The sequence below is a fragment of the Macrosteles quadrilineatus genome, unplaced genomic scaffold (assembly GCF_028750875.1).
Source record: "Macrosteles quadrilineatus isolate MER2022 unplaced genomic scaffold, UCM_ALF_1.0 Scaffold_2__2_contigs__length_208266976, whole genome shotgun sequence".
Classification (NCBI taxonomy): domain Eukaryota; kingdom Metazoa; phylum Arthropoda; class Insecta; order Hemiptera; family Cicadellidae; genus Macrosteles; species Macrosteles quadrilineatus.
The window spans coordinates 66229929-66256495 of NW_026542595.1; the positions used below are offsets into that span (position 1 = coordinate 66229929).

Genomic DNA, 26567 nt, shown 5'->3' on the forward strand with positions numbered 1-26567 from the left:
TTGAATTCTTAAGCCCTATAAAAATTAACGCCACCTAATATATTGTACAGTTACTAACAGTACTGTGTTGGAGTAGAGTAATTCACCGAGTAGGCCTATATTGTTGTACGTTTTGAAGACGTTGTCTATTGCAATACTGAGCACACATATTGGCTGACAATACAGATTCTGAATTGTAAATTGAAAAACTTCTAATTCATCCATTAGTTAGATTTATATTGATGTATTGTTAAATGACGTTTCATATTAAACATTTAATTTTGATTATCAGCAAGTTTGTTTTTCTAATTGCTGTAATAATGTTTTGAGCCTGCTCTAACAGCTAAAAGTGACATACTGATCACCACTGCAGTAAATTTGTATAATTTGAATACGGCGTTTTTAGTCTCTGGGGACACCAAAATGAAACACCTACGGTAATGTTTTTCGTACCTCAAGTTTACTAAATACTTTAAATGCTTGTTTTATGAGGTAAAGGGAAAATTGTCAGATAAATTGGTGAGGGGAGGGTAGGTTTAAATAGACGGCAGCATAAATTGGGGGGGGACTACTCCTTTGGCTTGAGGGGGGATTGCGCCTCTGGGTTTGGGGGGGATGGGCACCTCTGACCAAGACATTAAAATAGTAGTTTTAAACTATTAAACCCAATTAACCACAACTGAGCAAGGCTCGGCCCCTGATACTACAATTAATTATTTACAAAGAAAATTTTTAATTTAAATATTTTTCTGGGCATATTATATTGAACATAGATTACCACCCTGTTAATCTCACTCTAAATTCTTTGTAGGTTTTATTGTTAGGAGTATAAATAGTTTATTAACACGTTCGCTGCTGACCGCTAGATGCCGGGACAGCGCCAGGAGCTGAACTAACGCTCGCTGATGCGTAACATTGCCGCCGATACTCTGAAATACAGTAAAAACAACAGTAGTTATACTGGATGGCAATGTTCTGCAATAAAACTGGCTTTGGACATAGTACTAAGTGATTCTGATAGAAAGCAGCACTACCCAGGTTGCAGTCGGTAAAGTAGTGTCGCTATCTAGCAGGAAAGAGGTGGGACAAAGCCCTGTTCTAAACGACCCTGGTGGTGATTTTGGGAAACTATATTTTTTATTGTCAAAAAAGTACGTTCCCACGAGCTGCAAATAAATATAGGACACTCGTGACGAGCTGGCTGATCCATGGAAACGTTAAACAACAATGAACGGTGACGTTCCAGAACGTTCCTAGCTCCTGGTGCCGTGGCCCGGCTGACGTTCCGGAACATCCGTAGCAGAGAACGTGTTAAAGTAAATAATTTGAAACAAATATCAATTAATATTTATTTACAAATTTACAAACGATTAGACAAACAAGTTCAAGGCTAAATTAAAACTATACATAATACTTTCACCTTTTTCAATTAAAGTGTATTCTTATCAGTAAATTTTATTTTACAAAAAATAAATATAAGCTTAATATGTATTAGACTGCATGATTTTGTTCTATCCGAGTCAGTATTCATTTCACATACTTTTTAATTTAAGATGGAACCACATTTTCACTCGGGCAGCTTTTCTTTAAGTACATTTAAAAATAGTTTTCTCCATTTATAATTTTTTTACTGTAAAATGTGCTAATAATATTCAAATGCAACCCGCAGCCAGGAAACTGCTTTCATATATATGCTGATGTGAAATTGCATGTTATTCAGCATTTTTTACCAAATTTCTTAAGTCTTACACTAATAGCTGTTCTAAAAAAGACATTAATTTTACATGGATTTCATGATTATTTTAAGTACCAATACAAAACTCAATAACCAACTTTAATTCTTTAATAGATTATTTACTTGTATTTACTAACTGGGGAGCGAGCTGTTCTAGTGGTAGAGGGCGGGGCTTCGGAGCCCGAGGTCCCGCCAATCACCAATGGATTTTATCCATTTGATAATGCTGCAACCATCTAGAACTAGCCTGAAGTAATGTGTAAAACAGTTCCGGACTAGAACCTAATTAGCTAACTTGGATTATTAAAAAAATAATGTTTCTTGTAATCTAAGTTACACTAGCCCAATAATTATCATAGTTTGGATGAAACTTGTAATGAAGCCTTTTCATACGTACATTGTTGTGTGCATAATTATAATGAACTACCACAATTTGCATTTTACAACCTTAGGTATATGCAACAATGTAAAAGTAGAAGTGGTAAAATGAAATTGGCTTGTGTAACTAATTAGTTTAAATTAACTAGTTAAAACCCCCCAAAAATATTCCATAGAAGTAACCTGCATTATTGTAAATACACTACATGTCACAGAAATATGTTGGTAACGTAAATATCGCATTATGTTCTTTCAATTTAAACTAGTATAGTTCGGCCGCTTAGAAAACAACCTCCTCCAGCATTGGTTTACCATTAGCGCGCAGGTCGTTTTCTAAGTGGCCGAGCTATAGTTGGCAACGGGTCAAGAATACTTAAGAGAAAAATGTGAGTCTTGAAATTTACTGTAAAAAACAGTTAAAAATTTCAATTGTACTATATTTGTGTTTTAAATGAAAATCTCTTGTGTATTTGCATTAATAAATATTATTATAAAGACAATTATAAATACTACTCCAATAGTATTTTTTTTTTTATTCCATATGTTTTTTTTTTAGTAAACAAATCTAACTAAAATTTTCTAAATCCCTGACATGGGTACCTTTAGGACAGTCCCAGGGTTAAGCCCTGAAAGTTATCACGAAATTAATGGTGTAAACCTACTCCATGAAATTCAACATGTACCAAATTTCGTAGCCATCGGTCCAGCGGTGTCTGAGTTTATCACTGCAAAAAAAAAAAATATACAAACAAACCAACATACTCTTTTATACTTATATAGAAGGAGAAAATATTTATGGCGTGGATTCAGTTAAAAATAGGAACCTTTTTAGTCTTAGCTTAATTAATGCATTTTGCTCTTAAATAATTATACATTTTTTTAACTTAAAAGTTTCTAAATGATCTGTATTAAAAATATATATACAACTCTTATCATTTTAGTATACAAAATGTGTATCAGTACTGATCAATAGGCCTAGCCCATTCGTGTGGGATGCGACCGTACTGAATGTCCAGGATGGTTCGTAAACATCGTAGGAAAAAAGGATCCTTTTGCTCAGCCGTGGGGAGGTGAATGGTGTTGTTCTGGTATTGAATGAGTCCTACAGGGCAAACTACACATGCTGTGCCTGCACCAAATACTTCTAACAACTGAAACATCATCATAATACATGTTCAATCAGAAACAGAATACAGTAGTTACATTATTGTCATTTTAATCCAATGAAGGTATGAAAGCTGAAGCTCTATAAAAAATACTCCCGCCGCAGCAAACCTGCAGACTAAGCGAATTTCCATTTACCCGGCTTTGTTTTCTACTAAAATATTCCCTAAAAGTTGTCAGATTTATGTCCTATTTAAATAACATTAATTTTAGTAAGTACTTAGGTTTGCTGCTACGGGGAAGATATTGAGGGGTGTTTTTTATTGAAATGTTGATAGCTTAGTATGAAATAAACAAAATTGCCAAATTTGATTAAAATATATCCATAAACAAGCAAAATACAACAGTTTATTTATTCTCCATAAGAATAAAATGGGAATTTTAAATTTATAATTTTTTAAATTGTCTCCGTAACCTTTGGACATACAACATTGCTTCAATATACAAAATTATTTATTTTTTTAAGCTCTAGAAAATGGTTTGAAGAGAAATATGAAATTTTGTGTTTTTAAGGTAAAAAATGGGAAAAATCAATTTTTACCCCATAAAACCCCCCATTAACCCCCCTTTCCATAGTCGTACCAACGTTTGTACCAAATATTCCCGATATGGGAAATTTGCTAAAACCAACGTAGGCTGGTAAAAAGTAAAAAAAAATTTTAATCCCAGAAAATATTAAGATACCCCCGCCGCAGGAAACCTGCATACTAAGCGAATTTCAACTTGTCTGATTACATTTTTATTAAAACATTTCCGTAAATAAGACATATTTATTCCCAATTTAAATAACATTAAATTTAACGAGTACGTAGGTTTGCTGCTACGAGGAAGGTAAAACGTTAGGGATACAACAGCGTTTTATCGAGGTTTAATACTACAGTTATTCGTCTGATAGAAGTTTCTTCTCACTCTGAGACAATGACTGAGAAAGGAATAGGGATGGGTGGGGGCCTCAAAAACTATGTACTAACAGATCTAACTACCTACAGAGGTTAAGATAATGAGAAATTTGTCTTATAGAGGCCGAATTCGTCTTGTAGAGGTTTTGTGCAAAGATATTCCTTGTATAGAGCTCAATCAGTCCTAGACCATGTCACAAATAAATTTTTCTTATAGGTAGAGGTTTTTAACCTAATTACTACGTTGTACAGAGGTGTTTTGAACATTGACCTTTATGAAAGTTTCAAGGGGATTTTAGAAAATTCTTCTTGTGGAGGAATTTGTTTTAGCGAAGTGTGTACTAATGAGGTTCGACTATGTGTAGGGTAAGTATAATTATCATTATAAAAGCTAGTCAGCATACTTGTTGAGAGTTGTGCCAGTTGACCAGTTCACTCATGGTGATGACTCGTTCCTCCACCCTTACATCCCCCCACTCTCTAGCCAGGTCCAGGATACTCTGCCTCGTGATACCTGGGAGTATCAGACCATTTAGCTCTGGAGTGACCAGGACCTTCTCTGTAACAAACATGAGATGCACTCTTCAGTTAGTATTGCAGAGACACATTCTTGCATTGGTTCATCTCCAGTTCAGTTCAAACATGGTCTGCTACTAACCCTGCGCCGCGCCGGACTTGTTCAGTATTATGATAGTGCTACCTAATTGTTTGAGTATTAGTACCATTTTTGTGCTGTGTTCGTTTTAAATGTGTTGCAAAAAAGCTTTGATTATGTTGTCTTTGCACGGAAAAGTGTAAGCCAAAACCTATTTGTCTTAACAAAATAGTCCAGGAGTCTTAATCATTAATTGTGATGTGGAAAGTGAATATGGACCTCTTGTCGGGAATATTTGATTTTGAGTTACGGTATATATATATTTAAATTCCTTATTAAATTCCGAATCACTTGGTGCAAATCCCATGCATCTACGATTTTTTTTTAGTTAAAGTTATAGGACTTTTAAATTTTGTTATGGAAAAGGGTCATTTTGAGAAAACCCATTTTGAAAATTTCAAATACGCATAAAAACGTTTTTTTTTTTTATTTAAGAACCGATTTTGGTATCAAAAAAGAGCTTATTACTAGTTTATATTATTACTACTGGCACATAAAGAATGTCCTCTTTGGAGTCAAAACCAATTTTTGCCTTAACTCCCGGTAGTTTTAATTTAAATCATTGTTTTATTGAAGCATGTCGTAAAAATCACATTTCAGAAAAGGGACCTCTTGTCGGCCCTATGTTATTTCTCCATAAGATAAGAATAGGTACCTCTTGATGGGACCGCAAAATTTTTGAGATATTTTGTTCTTCGTACACTGAACTTTGTTGTAGTCCTCTAAATGTCCTCTAGAATGCAGGACAATTCATTTTTTGGACTAAAGTCTGTTTATAAAGTGAATATTAGAAATGGGACCTCTTGTCGTTATGGCGAAATAACATTGAGCAACAAGAGGTACCTTTTCTAAGACCGTTCAGAGGCTAACAAAATGATTTATTTCGACCTTTTACGTCTTCAATTCGATATTTTAACCGAAGCTGTCCTGTTCTATGATAAATGAGGAATAACAATCGATAAAAACCCGAATTTCGATATTTTTTACCTTAACTACTTATATCGGCCGTACTAAAAATTTTGCATCGCCAACAAGAGGTCCCTTTTCGCTTTCCACATCACAATTTTGAATTATGTCTAATATAGTTATACTGCCTGTACAATATTTTTAGCTGTGTCCCTATAGTTAAATAATAGTAGTTTACGTAACAATCACGTAAAGATACATAACTAGAACTCATAACTTCTGAGAGAGGTTATGTTTTCGTTTATAACTTCTCATTCCCTCTGATATTGATGCAAAACAACTCATTGTACCAAACACTGATATTGCACCACTCTTAAAATTAAATAATTAAATCGGTCTTAACAGCTGATAAGTTGACTTTCGAAGCATTACAATTTTACTTCTTTTCTCTCATCCCTTGAACCTCATTGGTCTGTTACCAGTGCTGTAAAGTAAAAAAAAAATGCGATAAAGTAAGTAAACAATGTGGTAAAGTAAATCTTCTCAATTAAGAACTGAATTGAAAAGGCTAGTTAAAAAAACGGTCATAGGTAAATACTGTACCATTATTTGAGTAAAATAGACGTGATACGACCTAATACTACGTAATTTTCTCCATTTCAATCAGGATAAGATATCTACTACTACCGTGTTATGAAAATAACTTAACTATTTCATTAAAATTATTTTTACCTCCATTCTCGGCTAGATGAAGAATAAAAATATTCATTGTGCCAACTTCTGTGATCTGATGTTCCTCCCCATACAGCCAGAGAACTTGGTTGTATCCTTGGGATTCAGCCATTTTCTAAACAGTATTCCATGTTTTAAATATATAGCTAATATTTATGATAGTGAACAATATTATAGCTGAGACACTGATAAATTAACTTTCTATTGCTTCGTCTCACATAATTCAGTATACCATTGTAAAGAGAGTTTTTTTTCAAACCAAATATTTCAGGTTTAACATAATTTCCAACTCTAAGATATAGTCAATAATTTGTAGTTTTAGGAGGATACCTATAGCTGGTTTTCCAGATTCGTTCTCATAGTTCTCAGATTCATATATACTTCAATCATCATTTTTTTTCATTAGTTGATTAAGAGGTTCTGTATTTTTCTAACGCTTGTTTAGATTCTCCATCTGTAAATTACTCTTATCGAGTCGTTATAACAGAAAAATAAAAGGTGCATTTTCCTCTACTCTGGCCTGTTCCTGAGAAGATTTTAAGTTTTAAGTCCCTTTTAGTTTTGTTCTTATTTAATTTTACCAATCATTTTGTGCTCTTTTACAACAAAGATTTCCTGATATCTTTTGTTATTTTATCGAATTTCCCTTTAGGGATCAGTAGCTATTACCTTAGGTAGATTAGTAAGACCTAGACCCGTACCCATAAAATTTTTCATTTTGATGTCCCCAGAGGCCAAAAACACTATTCGTTCAAATTTGATATAGTTTTGGCCCTCAGATAATTTTCCTCAAAATAGCTAAGTACCTGTATGTGGATGGTAGGTCCATAGTTGGAGCCGACCTTTCTGTCTCCACAACCGCCTGGCCACGCCCTCACGAAGCGAGGGTCTGCCAGCAGAGAGACAGGCTTGAAACTCGGTCCACTGAAGTATGAACCGACAGGACACAGGATGGTGTAGAGCAGTGCAGACTCAGGCATAGCAACACCCAGCGACGGCTGCAATCACACGATCTGTTATAAATAAAGCTGAAAGACTGACAAAACATGTTAAATTCAAACACCAGGTTATTCGAAACAAGTGCATAAACAGAGGTGTACGTTGTTGGCCAACAGGTTTCCCAGAAATTGAGTGCTGGGCTTTTTTTAGAAACTGAAATGGAAATACAAGTGAGTCTTAACCTTGCGATCTTCGGTGATCCAATATTTCCTGTTACTCATATATATATGCGGAAGATCGAGGGCCGTTGCTGTTTCCATGTTGTATCACTGTACACCGTAGCAGGCCTGTTGAAGCAACCCCATTAAATGTCCCTATTTGTACTTGGATGATCTTAAGTGAAAAGCACCTGCACTTTCTGCCTGGTTTAGCATGGCATAAAACATAATTTGTCGGCTACATATGACCTCTCTGATCATTGAGATTTTCCGTGTGACTCAGTTTTCATTGGTCCACAGATGTCAGAGTGAATAATGTCCAACACTTCAGATGTTCTTTCACTTTTAGGAAAGGGTCTTTTTGTAAATTTTCCTTGAATACACACCTCACATTGTGGAATAAGCTCTTTTGTGTTCACTTTAATACCTTTAACCATATTTAAATTGATTATTCTTTTCAAGTCTCTAAAGTTCAAGTGTCCAAAATGTTGGTGCCAAGACAATAGACTTGATTTTTCACAGCTTATATTCATTTCTTCACTACTCTCTTGTACGTAATAAAGTCCATTTAACCTATTCGCATGGATCTTTGTCTGTCCATTCTGATCTATTATCAAAGCAGCATCTTTTTTAAACAAAACTTGATACCCATGGTCAGTAATTTTAGCTACAGACATCAGGTTTGTTCGAAGTTCTGGTACATACAAAGTGTCATACAAATTAACGCTTAGATTTGTACTCCCATTTAAAATGGTCATATTAACTGTTCCAACCCCTCTTGCATCAGTTGATGAATTGTTGGCAAGAGATATACTTCTTCCATTTGCAGGCTTGTACTTGGTAAATTTACTGTTCACATGAGTCATATGTGAAGTGCATCCACTGTCCAAACACCACTGTATATCTTTCATTGACAAGTTTCCAAAATAACTGTCATCTTGTACAGAAGAATTAAGTCCTACTTCTTCTAGTTTAGCAATCGCTACGTTTTGTTGATCTTTATTTGCTTTGGGACAAAATTTTGCTTTATGCCCGATCGCTTTACAAATAAAGCATCGAAACGGAAAATCAACTGATTCCGTTCTATTTCTATAAAAGTCTTTTGAAAATCTTCCTGGTTGAAATCTAACTTTGTTTTGAAATTTTCCTAGCAGGGCTTCACTACTCTCTTTCTTACCATGTTCTTTTCTCGCTTCCCACTCTTCTACAATTTTTATTTTTAAAGTTTCAGGAGAAGGCAGTGCATCTCTAGTTTCAATAGCAATTCTAAAGTTTTCAAATTCATCTGACAGGGAATACAAAAGAATAATTGTCAAAAGATCCTCATTAATATCGATTTCCATTCCTTTTAATTTGTCCACTACATCAAAAAACATATTCATGTAATCTCTGACATCATAATCAGGTGTCAGTTTTTCCAAAATTAGCTTCTTCAACAAAAAGGCTTTCCTTGCTGGTCCACTGGAATCATAAATGCCTTTTAATTTTTCCCATATCTCTGCTGAAGTGTTACATCCTTTCACTTGCTTTAATTCGCTTGGGCTGATAGAGAGGATTATATCTGCCTTTGCCTTTGCATCAGTGATTAGCCAAGCAGTCATTCTTTCACCTTCTTCTAGAGGCCTTTTAATGGTTCCTAACACATACCCAAGCAAATCATTTTTAACTAAAATTGCTTCCATCTGCATTTTTCATGTGTCATAATTATTTCTGTTCAAAAGTTCAATGTGATTACTAATATTTCTTTCCATATTCCTCACTTAATTAAGTCTCATAATCTGTTAAAATTGAATCAACTATTCTTTAATAACACTCACACAATAATAACTTTTATTTACTTTTTTATCATAACAAAACTAGATATATAACATATGATTTTATAAAACAGGTAATAAGTAAATTGGATGATGTTGTAACTCCAACACACCCTCTCAACATCATGCCTAGTAAAGTCCTAGGTAAAAGAGTGATCTTTTAAACACTTGCCCTAGAAGTGGCTTTGTTAAAAGGTCCGCTTGATTATTTTCACTTGGACAGTATTCCAGAAATACTTCGTTCTTACTTATCATTTCTCGGACGTAATGTTTTCGAATATCTAAATGTTTTATTCTAGCACTTATCTTTTCATTTTCAATAAACTTGATACAGCTCTGATTGTCTTCAAATATTACTGTAGGATTTTCTTGGGGGAAGCCCATATCTTTCAACAATAGTCTTAACCACACTACTTCTTGAGTGGCTATGCTTGCGGCCATGAATTCAGCTTCTGTTGAAGAAAGAGTGACATTGGTCTGTTTTTTGCTAATCCAGTTTATAGTGCTGTTTCCTAACTTGTATATCATTCCGCTGATTGATTTTCTATCTGCTAAATCACCCCCCCAATCAGCATCTACATAGCATGACAATTTCAATTCTTTTTCCACCCCTAATTTTAATTTCTTGTCAATGGTACTTTTCAGATATCTTATTATTCGCTTTACAGCATTCCAATCACTTTGGGTGGGTTTTTCAACTCTTCTAGCTAGAATTCCAACAGCTGACAAAATATCCGGTCTTGATGTCACTGCAAGATAAAGAAGTGATCCTATTGCCTTCCTGTACATTTTGTTATCTGGCAGATCTGGTGACATAGCTGTTGAGTTGATAAATCCAACTTCCATTGGTGTTCTTGCTGGTTTACTGTTTTCCAGTCCATGTTCAATTATGACTTTATTTATTTTTCTTCTTTGGTGAATGTAAAAGTCTCCATCCATCTTATCAATTTCAACTCCTAAGTAGTTGTGAACAACTCCTAAGTCTTTCATTTCAAAGCATTGTGTCAGTTTTTGAAATGTTTTCTTGACATTTTCAATTGATCCAACACACAAAATGTCATCAACATGAACCACTACATATGTATAATTTCCATCAGTATTACTCGTATATAAACAAGGGTCAGAATTGCTTTTTTCAAATCCCATGCTCATCATTGTTGTATTCAGTGTTTCATTCCAGGCCCGAGCTGCTTGTTTTAGCCCATAAATTGATTTCTTCAATTTATAAACGTTATCTTCATTATCAGATTTCACAAAACCTTCGGCCTGTTGCATATATATTTCTTCTTCTAACTTTCCATTTAAAAAGGCTGTTTTTACATCAAAATGATGCACAGTCAGATCTTTTGTCGCTGCTATGGTTAGTAAAATTCTTACTGTTGTTGAGTTAACAACAGGAGCAAATATTTCATCATAGTCTTCTCCATATTTCTGTGAGTAACCTTTGGCTACTAAACGTGCCTTATAGCGCTCAACCATACCGTCATCTCCATACTTTGCTTTAAATATCCATTTACATCCAACTGCTGTTTTCTGTGGAGGTAAATCTACAAGTTCCCATGTATCATTTTTTAATAAGGCTTCCATTTCTTCTTGAGCTGCTACAACCCATTGTTTTTTCTCAGGTTCAGACAATTTCTCCAATTGTTTCCAAGATTTTGGTTCAATCACATTTCCTTGAGCTATTAATGATAGTCTGTTAGGAGGAACACCTTTTGTTTTTCTTTCAGATTTTCTTACTTTCAAGTTAATATCATTGTTCTGATGATCATCTCCATTATTATCCCCATCAATCATATATGGCTCGTCATGTTCAATCTCTTCCATTTCATTTGACATATGTTCTTTAGTTTCATTTGTTGATGTTTGCCTATCATCAAGTACATTTTTCTCATCAGTACCTTTTGGTTGATCAACTTCAAATTTAAACAAACTTAAACACTTAAATAGGTTTGGCGGCTGAAAAACTGGATAAATTTCAGTGGATGTTTCCTTTTCAGCGAATTTCCCCTATAGGGAATATTAGCGAATTTCCCTTATAGGGAATAAGCTATTACCGTAGGTCTCATGGTAAGACCTAGACCCAGGACCTATTTCCTTTTTCGTTTTGAGGTCCCCAGAGGCCAAAAACACCCTCCGTTCAAATTCATATATATAAATATTTATTTTTTTTTATTTATTTATTTAGAGTTTGCGAACCAGCATGATCGGACTATGGGAACAGGGGTTTATGGGGGTTTTACGGGGTAAAAACTGGTTTTTCCCATTTTTTACCCTAAAAACACAAAATTTCACAATTTCCTTTCAAAAAATTTTTTAGAGCTTAAAAAAATAAATAATTTTGTATATTGGAGCATTGTTGTATGCCTAACGGCTACGGAGATAATTAAAAAAAATTTAAATTTAAAATTCCTATGTTATTCTTATGGAGAATAGATAAACTGTTGTAGTTTGCTTGTTTATAGATATATCAATCAAATTTTGTCATTTTATTTATTTCATATTAAGCTATCAATATTTCAATAAAAACGATTCTGACGATTTTAAGGGGATATTTTAGTAGAAATCCTGCCAGGAAAATGGAAATTCGCTTAGTCTGCAGGTATTTCTCTTTTATTTTATCATCTAGATTATCCTACCATGCCAAGCCAATATAGGTTGGTTATTTGAGATGCTTTATTGTACTACTGCACTAAAAGTTGTCTTTCGTTAAAACCATTAGGTTTCTGTTCATACTGCGACGAAGACATGAGGGGTGGTATACAGTCAAGTGCACTTGCCCAGGGCCTATTGATCTTCTGATTACAGACATGAGTTCAAAAGAAGATGTCTTGATCCACCCACTACGGCTACAGTGTATAGACAAACATCGCAAAAACATTGTGCAATTTTATTAATCGATTTTCTATGGAGGGTCAAATAAGACAGAAGGTCCGGAGATGGATAATCAAGAGTACTGAACTACATGCTATTATTACTATACACAAGCAGTGCTGTTATTGGTGGCCAAGCGGTAAAGTGCTTCAGACCCAAGGTTATAAGTTCAACTCCTGCCAATCACCAATGGATTTTATTACACATTATTCCCACTGTATTCTAATGAAAAATTTCCATTATTTTGACTGATTAGAATATTTACATAATAAAAAGTGGTTCTTGTCCCATTTTTTGTGAAGTACGCCAATATCTTTTTACAAATCTGCAACTTTGCATACACCAAGATAGTAAATATTATATTAAAACTGTTGTGGCCTGATAATTTCGGGGTTCAATCGTCTTCGGCAGAAAGCAACTTGATCTACATACACTTGTTCTTTATGGTATGAAAAAAGTCAAAGTTTGCCCTTAGATATAAAATTGGTGAAGCTAATCCAGATCATACCAGTTTGAAATGTTGTGCAAAGAACCTTAGCAATCTAGAAAAGGGTATTTTTGCGCTGACTTATCAAAATGTTGATACCCTATTATCTATAAAGAAAATGTGTATCAAAGACTACAGTAATAAAATTATTGACACATCTTGGAAATATGCCAATCCTATTCAAAAAGACTAACTAAAACATCTGTTAGCAAAAGGTTAAGGACTTGAGATAAAATATGATTGATTTGGTTGAAAGGAGGGAAGTTGTGTAAAGGTATGACCAACCAAACCAGTTTACCTTTTTTTTAATTACAGTTTATTATTTTTTTGTTATAGAAACAAAGTGGATAAAAATAAAGTAATATGTTCAATTCTTTTATTTCAAAAATATAAAAGAGCGGATACCCAGCTTAATTTTATAACATACAGTTTCAGTATATAAAACATATTTTGCTGTTTGGATTCTATTTTAATTGTTTAATGGATTCAACTTTTTAAATTAATGAGGGAGCCCCATGCACAAGTTGCACAATTTTATAGGCTTCAAAAGTGGTTTCCAAGGCATATCAAGTTTTCTCCTCCTATACATAGTAGGTACCTATATGTCTGGTGTGTGTGTAGGCCTATGTATGTTTGAAAGTGTACAAGGTGCACAGAGCCACAAACCACACTTTTGGTTCAATTTTGATGAAATTTGGTATGTGGGTACTAACTTATTTGGTATGTGGGTACTAACTTATAGTATCTTCCAGATTTTTTTTCATTTTTTTAAATCTAATTATCAATGGATTTTTACAAAAATGGCCCAAACAATTTTGATAAAAAATTGTATGTCATAGTCCTTTTAACTCTAAACAAAACAGTTTACCCAATGCTATAAAAACTACGGTTAAAAAGTTAGTTCTATTGTAATTTATGTAATTTTCCTTAAAAACCAGATAAAATAACCGAAATAACTCGAAAAATAAATCAATTTAACAAAAGGCTTGACTGATTTTGGTTAAAATTTAATATGTCATAGTCCTAAAGGTTCTAAACAAAAAGGTACAATCTCTATAGCTGTAAAAACTATGATTGAAAAGCTATTGCAACTTTTGTGATTTCCCCCATAAAATATCATAGTTAATCCCACCCCAACTGCTTACCTATGATGAAGGTTAATTGTTAACCAGCTAATGGTAGAAAGTATGCTTTGTAAAATTAATTTAGTTAATTAATTAAAAATAAATATAGAAAGTATGCAATATCAGATTGCTGATACTGTATATTTAGTTACAATTAGTTACCTCCTCTAGGCTATAAGCTCTAAAACAGGGCCGTGTTAAGGGTCAGTGGAGCCCTGGGCAAACCCAAAAGCAGCGCCCCTTTATTCCTAGTGCGGGCGGACGGTGGATCCCCAACCTCTGGCTCCCCTGGGCATATGCCCAGTCTTCCCGTTTATAAAAGTGGGCCTGCTCTAAAATTACACCTCAATCATAAAACTTGGTTAAGTAGGACGCCTAAAAAAGGGCTGTTACAAAGAAAACCCTTATTGTGTTAAGTATATAGAATTGTGAATTATTTTAATATTGCTTACTTAAGTTCTTCAGTGAACAAAGTCCCTCTTGCACTCTAAATATATGATTATTGTATGTGTAGTTTGGAACAAAACTGTTTACTTTTCCAAATGTCACTATAGAGTCATAATTTATATATTTTAACCTTCTATGCATTCAGGCGTACCAAAATCCATTTACACCAAAGATGGGTGATTGTTTTGAGTATGTTACTTCAACGTTTAAAATATTTATCTATTAAAATATAATCAATATGTTTTAATTTTTTAACCCCATAGATGTTCACACTCCTCAACAATCAACTAAAATCCCAAGAAAATAGATCACAAAGATCAGTAGCATTTCCCCCTCACTTATGATTTCCAATTCACTTCATAGAGTCAAGGATAGTATGTCACCAGTCGCAAAAAAAACTTAAAAGATTACACAGAATGTGCAGCGAAGGCCACAAGAATAACAAACGCAATAAACCCAAGAGAGGATAAATCAAATCAAAATCAGCTGATTAGATGATGAATATTATGTAACAATTAAACACAAACGACTGTTGTCAAAAGTGGGACTGTTTTCTTGAGATATTCGGATAACCCCACGGGTACGGTCATCTGCGTTTAATGGTTTCAAAACCCTAAATGTAACGTCATAAGTGGATGTGTGTAATGGAAAAGACTAGAACGTTGGTTGCATAGTCTGAGAAGAAAGCAATACTCGACTACAATGTTAGTGTTTCCACATAGTCATGTTTTTTAGTTACCTTTTAAAAGTCCCATATATCTTGGATGTAAATAACAATAATTCTAATTTGTATCACCATATTATTCAATAGAAAAAAACGATTGGTTGAATATCAAAAATTAAAAGAAATTTATCTCATAAGAAAATTACTGATAAATCTTTTCTTGATATTGAGGGAGGGGTTTTTCTTCATATTTTATTAGAAATAGGGTTGAGAAAACAAACACATACCATAAACTGCCTTGAAATATATCTTAAGGAATGTTTTAAATGTGTTTACTTTCCAAAGTCAATGATGGTACTAAACCTTTTTATGAATAGCAACCTCAAAGAAAAAGAAGGTGTTTTGTATTTATAAGTTTGCCCAAACCCCACCACCATTGCTGGACTTGACACCTTTGGCTTTTACCCTTTAGGATGTTTATCAAAAACACAGTTTGCTATCTACCAAATCTATATCTGCAATATAAAAAATAAACGGTGCAATCCATGTCACAGGGATATTTTTATTGAAACACTTAAATATTTACAGATTTTTTTAAACCTTACAGACAGCTCTTGTAAAATATCAAGAACCGGTATTTTAGTGATAGACAATAATCTTTATTGACATATTCATTGAGAACAGCACATGTGTCAGAATAAGTATATAAAATATGGCTCAAATTAATGCCTAGTATACTGAGCCATTTTTTTATTTCCCACAATACATATTTTATGTTAAAAAAATTTTCAAAATAGATGTAAGTAGAAGACGATATCTGCGACGTAAATATACTAAGGTCACCACAATCATCCTGAAAAACTGCAAGATAATACTTTTTCACAACCTTTCTATATCACTTTAAACTGAGACCTCGTGACCTCTGGCCCGGTCTATCATCAACCTTCTCCAGATATTATCATTAATATGTGTGTATCGCTGACATCACATTAATTTTTCATCATGTATTTTCCTAGAATCCGAAAAAACAATTATTGTAGACAAGGTGTGCAAATAGTAAAATAAATTGATTTGTGAGGCATTTTATGCACTAAAATTATGTTCTGTTTGTCATATAGGTATAGAAATATTTCTATTAACTTATTGAAACTTGAAAAATGCTATACAACAAATCTTTAATAAATTATGTTTTATAAAAAACAGAAAAATTTGATTCTAAAGTAAAAAAATCATCCATCCCAAAATGTCTTTTGTGATTGTCCCTCCTTAATAATAATATTCCACCATCGACCCTTTTTTTGGCTCATTTAAGCGAGACACATACCTCTGTTCCAATGAGTGTTGGTCGAATGTAGAGACTAGCAGCTTCAGAGTGAGGGACCCACTCCTGGTCTATGTTGATGAGTCGACAGATACATCGGATCATCTGTTCACTATCGAACTGTGGCAGTCCAGCCCGCAGAGCCGACAGGTTCATCCTCTGCATGTTCAGCTCTGGGCGGAATATTCTTATCTGGCCATCTACTCCTCGATACGCCTTCATGCCTTCAAATAACTGGGAACACAAAATGTATGTAGGGTGAACTCAGTAAATACAAATGATACTTTTATAACATCACTACTAAAATCATTCTAAGCTGGTATCCGTACAGCATAGACAGGATCTATACTTTGGTAATAGTATTTTTTTTATTATTTATTATGTGTTTGAAGAGACTGTACAGCTTGTGTTGTTTATATTGAACAATTGGAGGTTTTTATTAATTTATTGTTCAGTTGCTGTAAAGAAGAAGACACATGAGGACAATTTTATGATGAAGTTTGGCAGTTGGAACGAAGTTCTGCTGATCTATGAGGTCTTCCTGCATTAGTTGGAACACTTTTACTCATATCCAGGGACAAGTTCATGTTTCAAGTTGCATTCATTCAAGCTGCACAGCAATCATACAAATAAATCTCTCGCTAAATGAGCACTCCTCACAAGCCCACTGACTGCATTATGACAACAGAACAGCAGATGAAGACAAACATTCTATTGTTCACAAGCAAAATTACAACCCAAAACCTAACCGGGAAATGAAACAAAAAATATTGCAATGTAATTTTATTTATGTAGCGAATTGACTATTTACACGCAAATAATCGGAAAATTCATTAAAAAAACGTAGAAATGTGTGATTTTCACTTCCCCCTTTTTGATGGGGAGTATTCCATACCTTCCAGACCCCTCGTTAAGTGAAGATTCATTAAAATATGCTCTAAATGTAGATATGCTTCCCATTTCGCGTTTTAAAACAAATGGACCAACAGCATAAGATGGGCTCTCGATTCATCGAGTCATAGCTTAAAACAATTAGTGATTGGAAAAATTTGAACCTGTTCTCTAGTACAGATGTCTTACGCTCTCAGCACTAGACCAGCTCCGTTCTACCTCCCAGTTATGGTAAGCTATAGATATTTCTACAACAATCCTCTAACACATAAAACTTGGCCTTCTGACCTTGAGGACCAAGTTTGTAGTTTTAGGTGTTGTTCACTGAGGAAGCCATAGTTCATATGTAACAATCCTCTAATTGTAAATAACTAGTTAAAAACCAGGGAGGTTTATTTTTCCCTTGTCTATTCAATATGTAGCCTACCTCAACAGCGTAATGCAGCACTTTAGCCGCAGGATGTAGTGAGAGGTACTCGAGAGGTGTGATGCAAGGTTGCTGCCAACCACCAGCACTCTTGTGGTACTCGATCTTCAGCATGTGGTCTGTGAAGAACTTCCCAAACTGAAGTGACGAGACTTCTGGTTTCTGTTGCAATCTGTCTGGCGGACATAACCTCACAGAGATGTCAGAACTTTGCTGAAAGAGAAAGCTACATTATTCTTACTTTAAGAAACTGGTTTGGAACAATATCATGTTAAATAACGTTTATCTGCATGACACTTCATATTTTCCCAGCTACAAACAGACAATCGAGGTCATCTTTGTAACATAACACAATCTTACTCATTATTATTGTACGTAATTTCTTCCTAAAAAAACTATTCTAATGAAGTAAAACAAAAAAGGGAATCAACGTTTACAATCTCTATGTACATAAAAAATGTTAAATTTTTTTTTAAGAAAGAGTTCAAATAAAATCTCTGTTTTGTTTTAATAACTGTATTTTCATTTTCTTAATTTTTTTATTTGTTCTTGTGAATTATTTTATCTTAACTAGTTTTCCTATATTATTTATTTTAACTGAAACGTTGACTCAAAATTAGATATTTTGACTAATCTCTTTTGCCCAGACATTGTATAACATTGTATTTTTGAACCACTTACATAATGTATGGAAAAATACGTTAAAGCCTTAATCAATAAAAACAAACCCAATTATTGAAGCAGTAGGTTGTTTATCTGTCAGTGCTTGTATTTAGCATTGACCTAATTATAAAAAATAACAACTGGTTTGTCATCAAAGTTGATACAACCATGCAAAGGACATTTATTTATATTTAATTAATAAACTAGAGGATTTTACTAGAGTCCGAAAAGAAATGTCAGCCAATGGAATTTATCCTCATAGAAAACATAGTATCTAACCCTTAAAGCTTAAGTATTTCATTAAATTAGTTTTGTAAGGGGTTTTCTGCAACCCAATCCAAGTCATCATTTTAGGGAGAGAAAATACTCATTTAGACCACACATTTTTTCAGAGTTTTTTTTTTAGTCAATATATTCTTCATTCTCAAGCTGAATTGTGAATCCACACAAGTAGAAACACTGGCCATTATATGTTGAATCTTTCATTCATTAGGAGCATGTTGAATGAATATTTTTAAGCCTCAGTTAAATTGAATTAAACCATGCCAATGTCAGGGTCATGACATAGACTTTCTTGAGTGATATGATATAGCTCATCTGTTAAGTTTAATTTAAACATTACAAACAAACATGTTAACCGAATAGGTTCGATTCCGGTAAACTTTCATTAGCCAAGACCCCTTTAATACGGTCTTCGCTTAATCTAATGGTAAGCCATATTTTTGGTGTTTATGCAGCATCTAGCAACTGATATATTTTTTTAATCCAGAATACCTCATGCTTTTTTATTTAAAAGGTGCTGATCCTGTAAAAGAGCTAACTTATTAAAGTGAATACACTGTCTTTTTTCACAGTAAAACTATTTCATTTCATGTGAAATTGCAATAATCTGGACAACACGGAATCAGGGTTGCCACTTGTCCCGATTCTCTTGAGACAGTACCGACTTCGGATCCATTGTGCATGGCTGTGTTTTTGTCCATGTTTTGTCCATGTCTCATATAAATTACCTTAGTACAAAATTATCAAGGGCAGTTTTTATATTCAGAAGATTTGGTAAAGTATGTTCTATTAAAACTTTGAAAACAATCTACTACTAATTTTTTTATTCCAATTGTTGTACTGTGTGAAATATGGGGATACACTACCAAAACAAACATAGATAAACTTCTAGTCCCTCAAACAGAAAGCTTTGTGGTGGATGGCGGGACTGAGCTTTGGGGAATCTTGTGAGGAAACTTTAAAAACTCTTGAGATTCTTACATAGTCATTTACCGAGTTTTACTATATTTCAAAGCTAATATCTTTAAAACAAAGTGAACAATTTCACTCATATGACACTAGAGGTAAAAAGTAACATCCATATCAGTAGGCATGGCATAAGGCAACAAGCATTGGCAAGTCTTTTTTTTGCTCCAAGACTTCGGAACCATCTACCAAATCAATTTCAAAATTTTCCTCTTAATTTATCTAAAAAGAAGTTGAAGCAATTTTTAATTAAGCTCTGTTTGTTCACAATGGATGAATCTTGGCTAGTGACTAAAGATGAATTTAATTTACTAATTACAGAATGTTAGAATGTTATAAGGTGAAAAAGTTAAATTATAGTAATAATAATAGGCTAAATACCTTATTTACGCCTTCAATCCTAGTAGTCTTTTTATGATTACTAGTTTCGGAGCTAACAGCTCCATTGTCAAATCTTCTTGTCTTGTTAAATTACTGTTTAACAAGACAAGAAGATTTGACAATGGAGCTGTTAGCTCCGAAACTATAGTAATCATAAAAAGACTACTAGGATTGAAGACGTAAATAAGGCATTTAGCCTATTATTATTACTATTACTCTTTACAATCCAGGAGGCAAAACATGGTTAAATTATGTTTATGTTTAGGTTTAGGATTAATTGACGAGTTAGGAGACACTATATGTACCACATTATGTACCTATTTTAATATAAATAAAGTTCTTGTATCTTGTTTATCCTGCGGGGAGGAGAGGCCGACCCGATTTTCCCTAACCAAATATAGCAACTGCACAAATCTACCTTAACATTAGGAAAAATACTTATAGTCAAAAAATAACATAACCCCTTTTAAACAGATGAGATAATGGTTTTATATTTATTTTCCATGATTACTAAATGTGATTTTTCAAATTGTAAATGTAGTTTTTACCCTTAAATAACACTGACGAGTAACCATACATATTGGTACGGTACTACTATTATTGATTCATATCCATTTCCATTTAAATCATTCAAAGACTGCAATACTGTAATATGGGGTTTTGATTTTCAAATGTTGTATACATATATATGTCATGTCCAATACTGGAACTTAATGTAATTTTATATGCGGTGTATTTTTTACTAATAGATTATACATACTGGCCCTGTAGATCTGTTGCTCATCTTCTAAACTTTTTAAACAACTGCGGAAGTTCTTCTAAACTCAGTGAGTATCAGAACATTTCTCTATCTTAATGTATCTTGTTATTGCTAATTACGAATTGAAAACCGCATAAAGGTTAGCATTGAAAGTCATGTGATTGCTGTGTAAAGTATCATAACAACTTAATCTAAGTAATCAAAGTAGTTAAATTCCATTCACTCTCCAAATTTTGGTAAAATCTGTCAACATTCCTTTTTTTTGGCAACCCAGCACACACACAGACATTGGCCCGTTTAAATGATAAGTAATGCATTACCTCAAAAGTTATTTGTAATTGAGTAGTTTAATTGTAAGCGCCGACTTTGGCATAGAATGTCAAAGAGATTTACTAAAAGTCTTTGTAGCTATTTTGAGGAATAAAAGTTATTATTCAGTCGATAAACTATTAATAACATTACAAACATGTGGTCTTCAAAGTCGGACCTTGTCACAGAACTAAACTTATAACTAAACGCTGACGTTTTGGCTTCATTGCCATCATTGGAGCACTCCAATGATGCTATTGAGCTTTTAAGGACTATTCGGTCTGTAGTAGTGCCATCGAAATGTCAGAATTCAGTTATAAGTTTAAGTCTTTGACACAGTCGGACCCTATGTGGAGACCAAGTTTGAAGTGTTAGTAGACTGACCATGAAAGACTTAGTTCCTAAAACTATTTACTGTTTAAATTTACACATTTTATATATAATTATTATCCATAGCTTAGCATTCTTTTCTCCTCTATATTTTATAAAATAAAGCTTCAGTCATGCAATCTGATCTGTTAGAGTCCTGTCCAACATAGGTCCAAGGCTTGGGTAATATTTCAAACATTTTCAAATAAAACATCAGAGTAAATTAATAACAACCACTAACTTTGGTCACTGGGTCTTCTCTAATTATATTGTAAAATCTGAAACATGTATTGGAGTCTACTCCATGTCTTGTGTGTGAAGAATCTTGAATGTGTTTATGTAGACATACTTTTTCTATCTTATTTTGAGGTAAATTTATCAGTTTGTGCACTACCCCAATAGTCAATGGCGCTACTCTTTAAATTAAATCCTACCAACACCTATATTAATCATGGTGAATTATATATAGTAAACTTACAATAGGGTTTTCAATTGCAGGCTTAAGATGAGAGAGCCGTCTTGGAGGAAGGAAGTTCACATTAGTTTTTCCACAACAACCCTTTAACAATTAAAAAGTGTTATTTCATAATGTGTATATTTAATACAAAATACAACACTTAAAATATCCTATACCAAATTGAAATTTTAACAAAGGGAGGAGGACGTCACAACTGACATATTTAATTAAAATCAGAATCTTAAATCTTTACTGTAATTGATAAATATAGTTGTTACTGTAAAACTCTACTGATCTGGCATCCTTTCATCCGGCACTTTCAATAATACTGGTCTAAAGGTGAAGAGAACAAAAATGATTTAAATGCTGCTTCAAGTCATATTGGCGCTTTTGGAGAGAGTAGAGAGGGACCAGTAGAGTCAGGAGTAATCAGCATCAGCATACGTCAGGAACGGTTGGCATATTCCTCAATTATTTGTCCAAACTAAGCCATTGTTGGAGATGTTTGTAATCTGCATAAAATTTACTAAATTTCACATGTCTTACAAATATTTAGTAAAATTAATATTGGTTTTTGTGGAATTTGGCATGAAATATTTTTAAAAGCCGCCATTTTTAAACGGTTTAAGAGTTTATATTCATGTTCTGCACAAAAATTCAATCAATCAAGATTACAATAAGATTACAATTTTTACTGAATTTTAACTCGTAGCTCAAACAGTTAAGTAGTTATGAATGTTTTTGTAAGAATCACATACAGATAGATAGACCGAAAACGGAATGAGATAGGACACATATTATATTACATTTTTTGTTTCTTTTGATATGCATTATAACGTGACAAAGTTTGTTCTTATGATTGCAAGACACCCTGTATAATAGACCTAGTTGTGTCAAACAAAAATTCATATTAGGCCTATATTAATTCTTACATCATAACTTTCTCTTAGATTTTAATTTTTCAGCTATAAAGTCATGTTTGATAAGTAAAAAGGAACGGTAGTGCATTATTTTGTCATGCCCTGAAGATAAAATTTTAACCCTATTAAAATGTGAAATTTGCGCACGGGTCAAATCGTTCACATATTTAAACCATACTAAAAAAAGTTGGTCAGCATCACTGAATCTTTGAAAGCAAACTCTAATAAAAATTTTATGCTACGGGTGCGAAGCCCTAAAGAAAAATATGTTTTTAGTTACAGTTTATCACGTTACTAGATAACAAACATTACAATGACGCCTAAATAAAAGAATTGGTTTAGGACAGCTTAAAAAGGAATGTTAAAGAGAAAACCCGTTTTGTTTAAGTAGGTATATTGATTATTAGACCTACTTGTGTCCATGTATATATTTTGTATCCGGAATTGATTTTTTATGATTTATTAGTAAATAAATACAGTTACCAAATTAAACTATCAGCTCTAACTCAGACAAATGTACTTGCACTTGCTGAATGATAAGCCACAGATGAGTTCATTATCAAGCAGTTTCCCTTCCCCCTTGATCTCTCTCTCAAAAAAATCTTTCCTTTCCCATGGATAAAGATACTATTGTGTGGGAAACAAAATATTGTGTAGTTGGTAAAATAATGGTTAGAGTTATAATACAACAGACACAGGTAGCCATGTTAAAGTTCATCCAGTTTCAGTATGAAAAACAACTTTGTTAAGTTGAGCTACTGACAAGATACTGTAATAGTGCTGTAAAACAGGCCCGTGCATGCTATGCTACCTATGACAAAAATTGCAATATCATAGAACTTAGTGGATTTTAAAGACATGTGTAGGAAGTTATAAGCTTAGTAAGAGGGTCAGTAAGTTGCTATCGGTTTAAGGTTAAAGATTAAGACTCTAAGGCAGATAAACTTTGTTTTGCTCTCAGAGTTAACTGTTTGATTAGTTAAGCAAAATTTATTTAATCTAAACACAAAACAGTATTATTTTATTCATCAAACCTAATTTATAATATGTGGTAACTTCAGATAGGTACAAATTGATAAGAACAGTAAAACTTTCACGTATTTATGCTAACTAGAGTTTCTCAGCTTCATCTATTTAAAGTAACCACAATCTTCGTTTTAAATTTTCTATAGTAAACTACACAGACAGACTATGGTATTATTTAAGTGAGATTGAATTTGAACCACTGTTTACATTATCTCAAGTTAACGTCTGTATATGTCGTACACTACATGCAAAGTTTGTTCCCAATATGCAGAACCGTAACTAGGATGATCGTAAGGGTACAGAGCCACATACCCTAGTCGCCTGTGGTCTAATTTTGATGAAATTTGGTATGTGAGTTTATCCATGCTATCTTCAGGAGTTTATATTTTTTTAATTTGGATTTTTCATTGTGATTTTTTTTTTTTGCCATATATACGGGGAAAATAGGACTTTCAGAAAAACGGCTTAAACGATTTTGACTTAACATTGGTATGTTATGGCCCTTTTGGCTGTAAATAAAATGGTATAACTGCCATTTCTGTAAAAATTATGGTTATAAAAGTTATTGCTACATTTGTGATTTTCCTCATATAACATCATAGCTACTCCCACCACTTACAAGTTAGGACTACTAAGGGTAAGGGTTATTGACAAGCTAATGGTAGAAAGTATGTGTCAGGTTGCTGATATGTTTATTTTCTCCTGACAGTATTCCTAATCTGCTTTGTCCTAACTTTACAAATTGAGTTTACTAAATTCAATGTTAATACTAATCTAAACTGCCAAGCTCTATTAGAGTTGAAATTTCTATATTTTCTTACAAACGATCCAATATTTTCAATCTGGCCTCATCAGCATAGTCATAACGCTGAGGATGGTGGTGCTTGAAGTGATTTATTCTTATCATTAAGAAAGCAAAGAAACAGAAGCAGCCCTAGATTGATCTCTGGGGCTGGGCCACCCCGAATGTTATCTCTCGCAGAATCATATTTAACTATGTTACTATACTGTCAGTAGTACTAGTATTTATCTTCAGAGTGATAAAACTAATCATATACCTGATCTGGGTAGTTCAATTGCTTAATAACATTTTTGACCACATCTAGATAAAAAAATTTCAATTAAAAAGAAAATTTAAGCAAAAGCTGACCTAGATTAGGCAAAAATGGATAATGACCTAGGATAGGCAAGATTTAGTGATGGTGTCATCTATATGTAAATTAGAATTACATCATTAACGATTCCTACGGAACAGTAGCATCATAGCTGATAAAAACAGGAAATTAACATTGAATGCTGATGACAATGAACAAAAATCATGATCTGTTTTGCATGTTGACGACTGATGTATGTGTCACTATAACTTGTAAATTATGGATAAACATGTATTTGTCAAGTCATATTAGTTACACAATGATAATAAATTATGGCGAGACAGGTATACTTCAAAATTCTTAATAATAGCAACTCAATGTCATTAAAATGTTAGCCTTTATTTATTCATACTCCAAATTAAGTTTGGCGACAAATTTTGAACAATAAGAAGAAACGCTAGTTGGTTCAACTCTGATAAATAAGAATTACTTGTTTTTAACATAGTTAGTGATGACAAGAAACTTTTAAGTTGCACATTTCCTCACAAGTAAGAAAAAAAGCAACTAGTTAAATCATGAATTAATAGCTTTAATGGAATTATGTTAGAACGTTGACTTTGGCCTTTTGGTTTTATTGATTAAACATTCAGAACATTATCAAGAGATTGATTATTAGATTATTATAAGTAACAGAATTGAAGCTCACATATATTAGCTTTTATCCATTTTAATTCTACAAAACACCTCCTTCATCATGCATTGATGATGCGCTTGCTCGTTGTATTTAAAATTATATATTGTCTGTGCAGTCTCACCAGCAAATTTCCTATGAAAAGGTGAAGGATTATCATCCTTGCACTGTTAAAACTAACACTTAATGACTTGATAATTTGTTACTGCATACAGGGATTTTCATGATTGTAATGTACGGTAACTTATTAAACAAACAAAACACATTATGTGTATAATGAAAAAGGATGTTGTTTTCAGAACACAATAAACGTATTACAATGTATGGTATACCTATCTTATTTAGAAACAAATATTTATAACAAGGTTTACGAGTAGCAGTAGAATAATATCTAACCCCAAAAAAAGCTCAATACATTTTTTGGACCTAGCTAATTTTAAACCGCTTTTTTTACTAAAACAGATTTTACAATCAAAAGAAAGACTAGACATCAAAGTAGAATTAAAGATGTTCTCGAGAAAAAAAACCCTTTCGTTAGAATGAGATTAAAGAGGCATATTGTGAAACCTAATTAATAATATAAAGCTTTTCTCACACAAATCAAATTGAAGTCTCGTTCACAAAATTACTAAATATGTCATTGATGAATTTTTAAATAGTTATCACATAATATTGTTTAGTTGTGCACACATTTCATAGTCATGTAACCCAATATAGTTTTGCATTGATTAAAGCTTAATTATATAGACTAGAAAACATGTTAAACTTACTTCTAGTGATTTTTTAAGAAGTCTTGATAAAGAAACTCTTCCTTTCACCATTTTAAAAGACTTTGTCCATTAAATTCACTAAACAAAATTAAACAATTAATTTTTCACTAACTGATAACGTTTAACACACTGAGATTCTAGTAGTTCTCACAAATAACACAACAAGTTTGAATTATTAACAAATACAGTTCAGCCACATTTGTAAACTACTTTAAAACAACTAAC

At 33.1% G+C, this 26567-nt stretch overlaps 1 protein-coding gene across 3 annotated transcripts; it reads right to left on the reverse strand.

Moving 5' to 3' along the window:
* Nucleotides 1–1330: 1330 nt before the first annotated feature.
* On the reverse strand, nucleotides 1331–26567 carry LOC128986344 (branched-chain-amino-acid aminotransferase, cytosolic-like). 3 transcript variants are annotated; one of them, XM_054406672.1, is made up of 8 exons: nucleotides 26343–26567; nucleotides 21863–21943; nucleotides 17655–17867; nucleotides 16340–16570; nucleotides 7255–7446; nucleotides 6449–6563; nucleotides 4560–4714; nucleotides 1331–3243 (listed from the first exon to the last, which is right to left on the reverse strand). In XM_054406672.1, exons 1-8 carry the CDS (start codon nucleotides 26391–26393, stop codon nucleotides 3049–3051), a joined length of 1233 nt encoding a protein of 410 aa, XP_054262647.1. In that variant the 5' UTR covers nucleotides 26394–26567; the 3' UTR covers nucleotides 1331–3048. The 3 variants fall into 3 exon arrangements, with proteins under 3 accessions (XP_054262647.1, XP_054262648.1, XP_054262649.1); XM_054406673.1 differs by lacking the exon at nucleotides 21863–21943; XM_054406674.1 differs by lacking the exons at nucleotides 21863–21943; nucleotides 26343–26567 and adding an exon at nucleotides 20707–20764.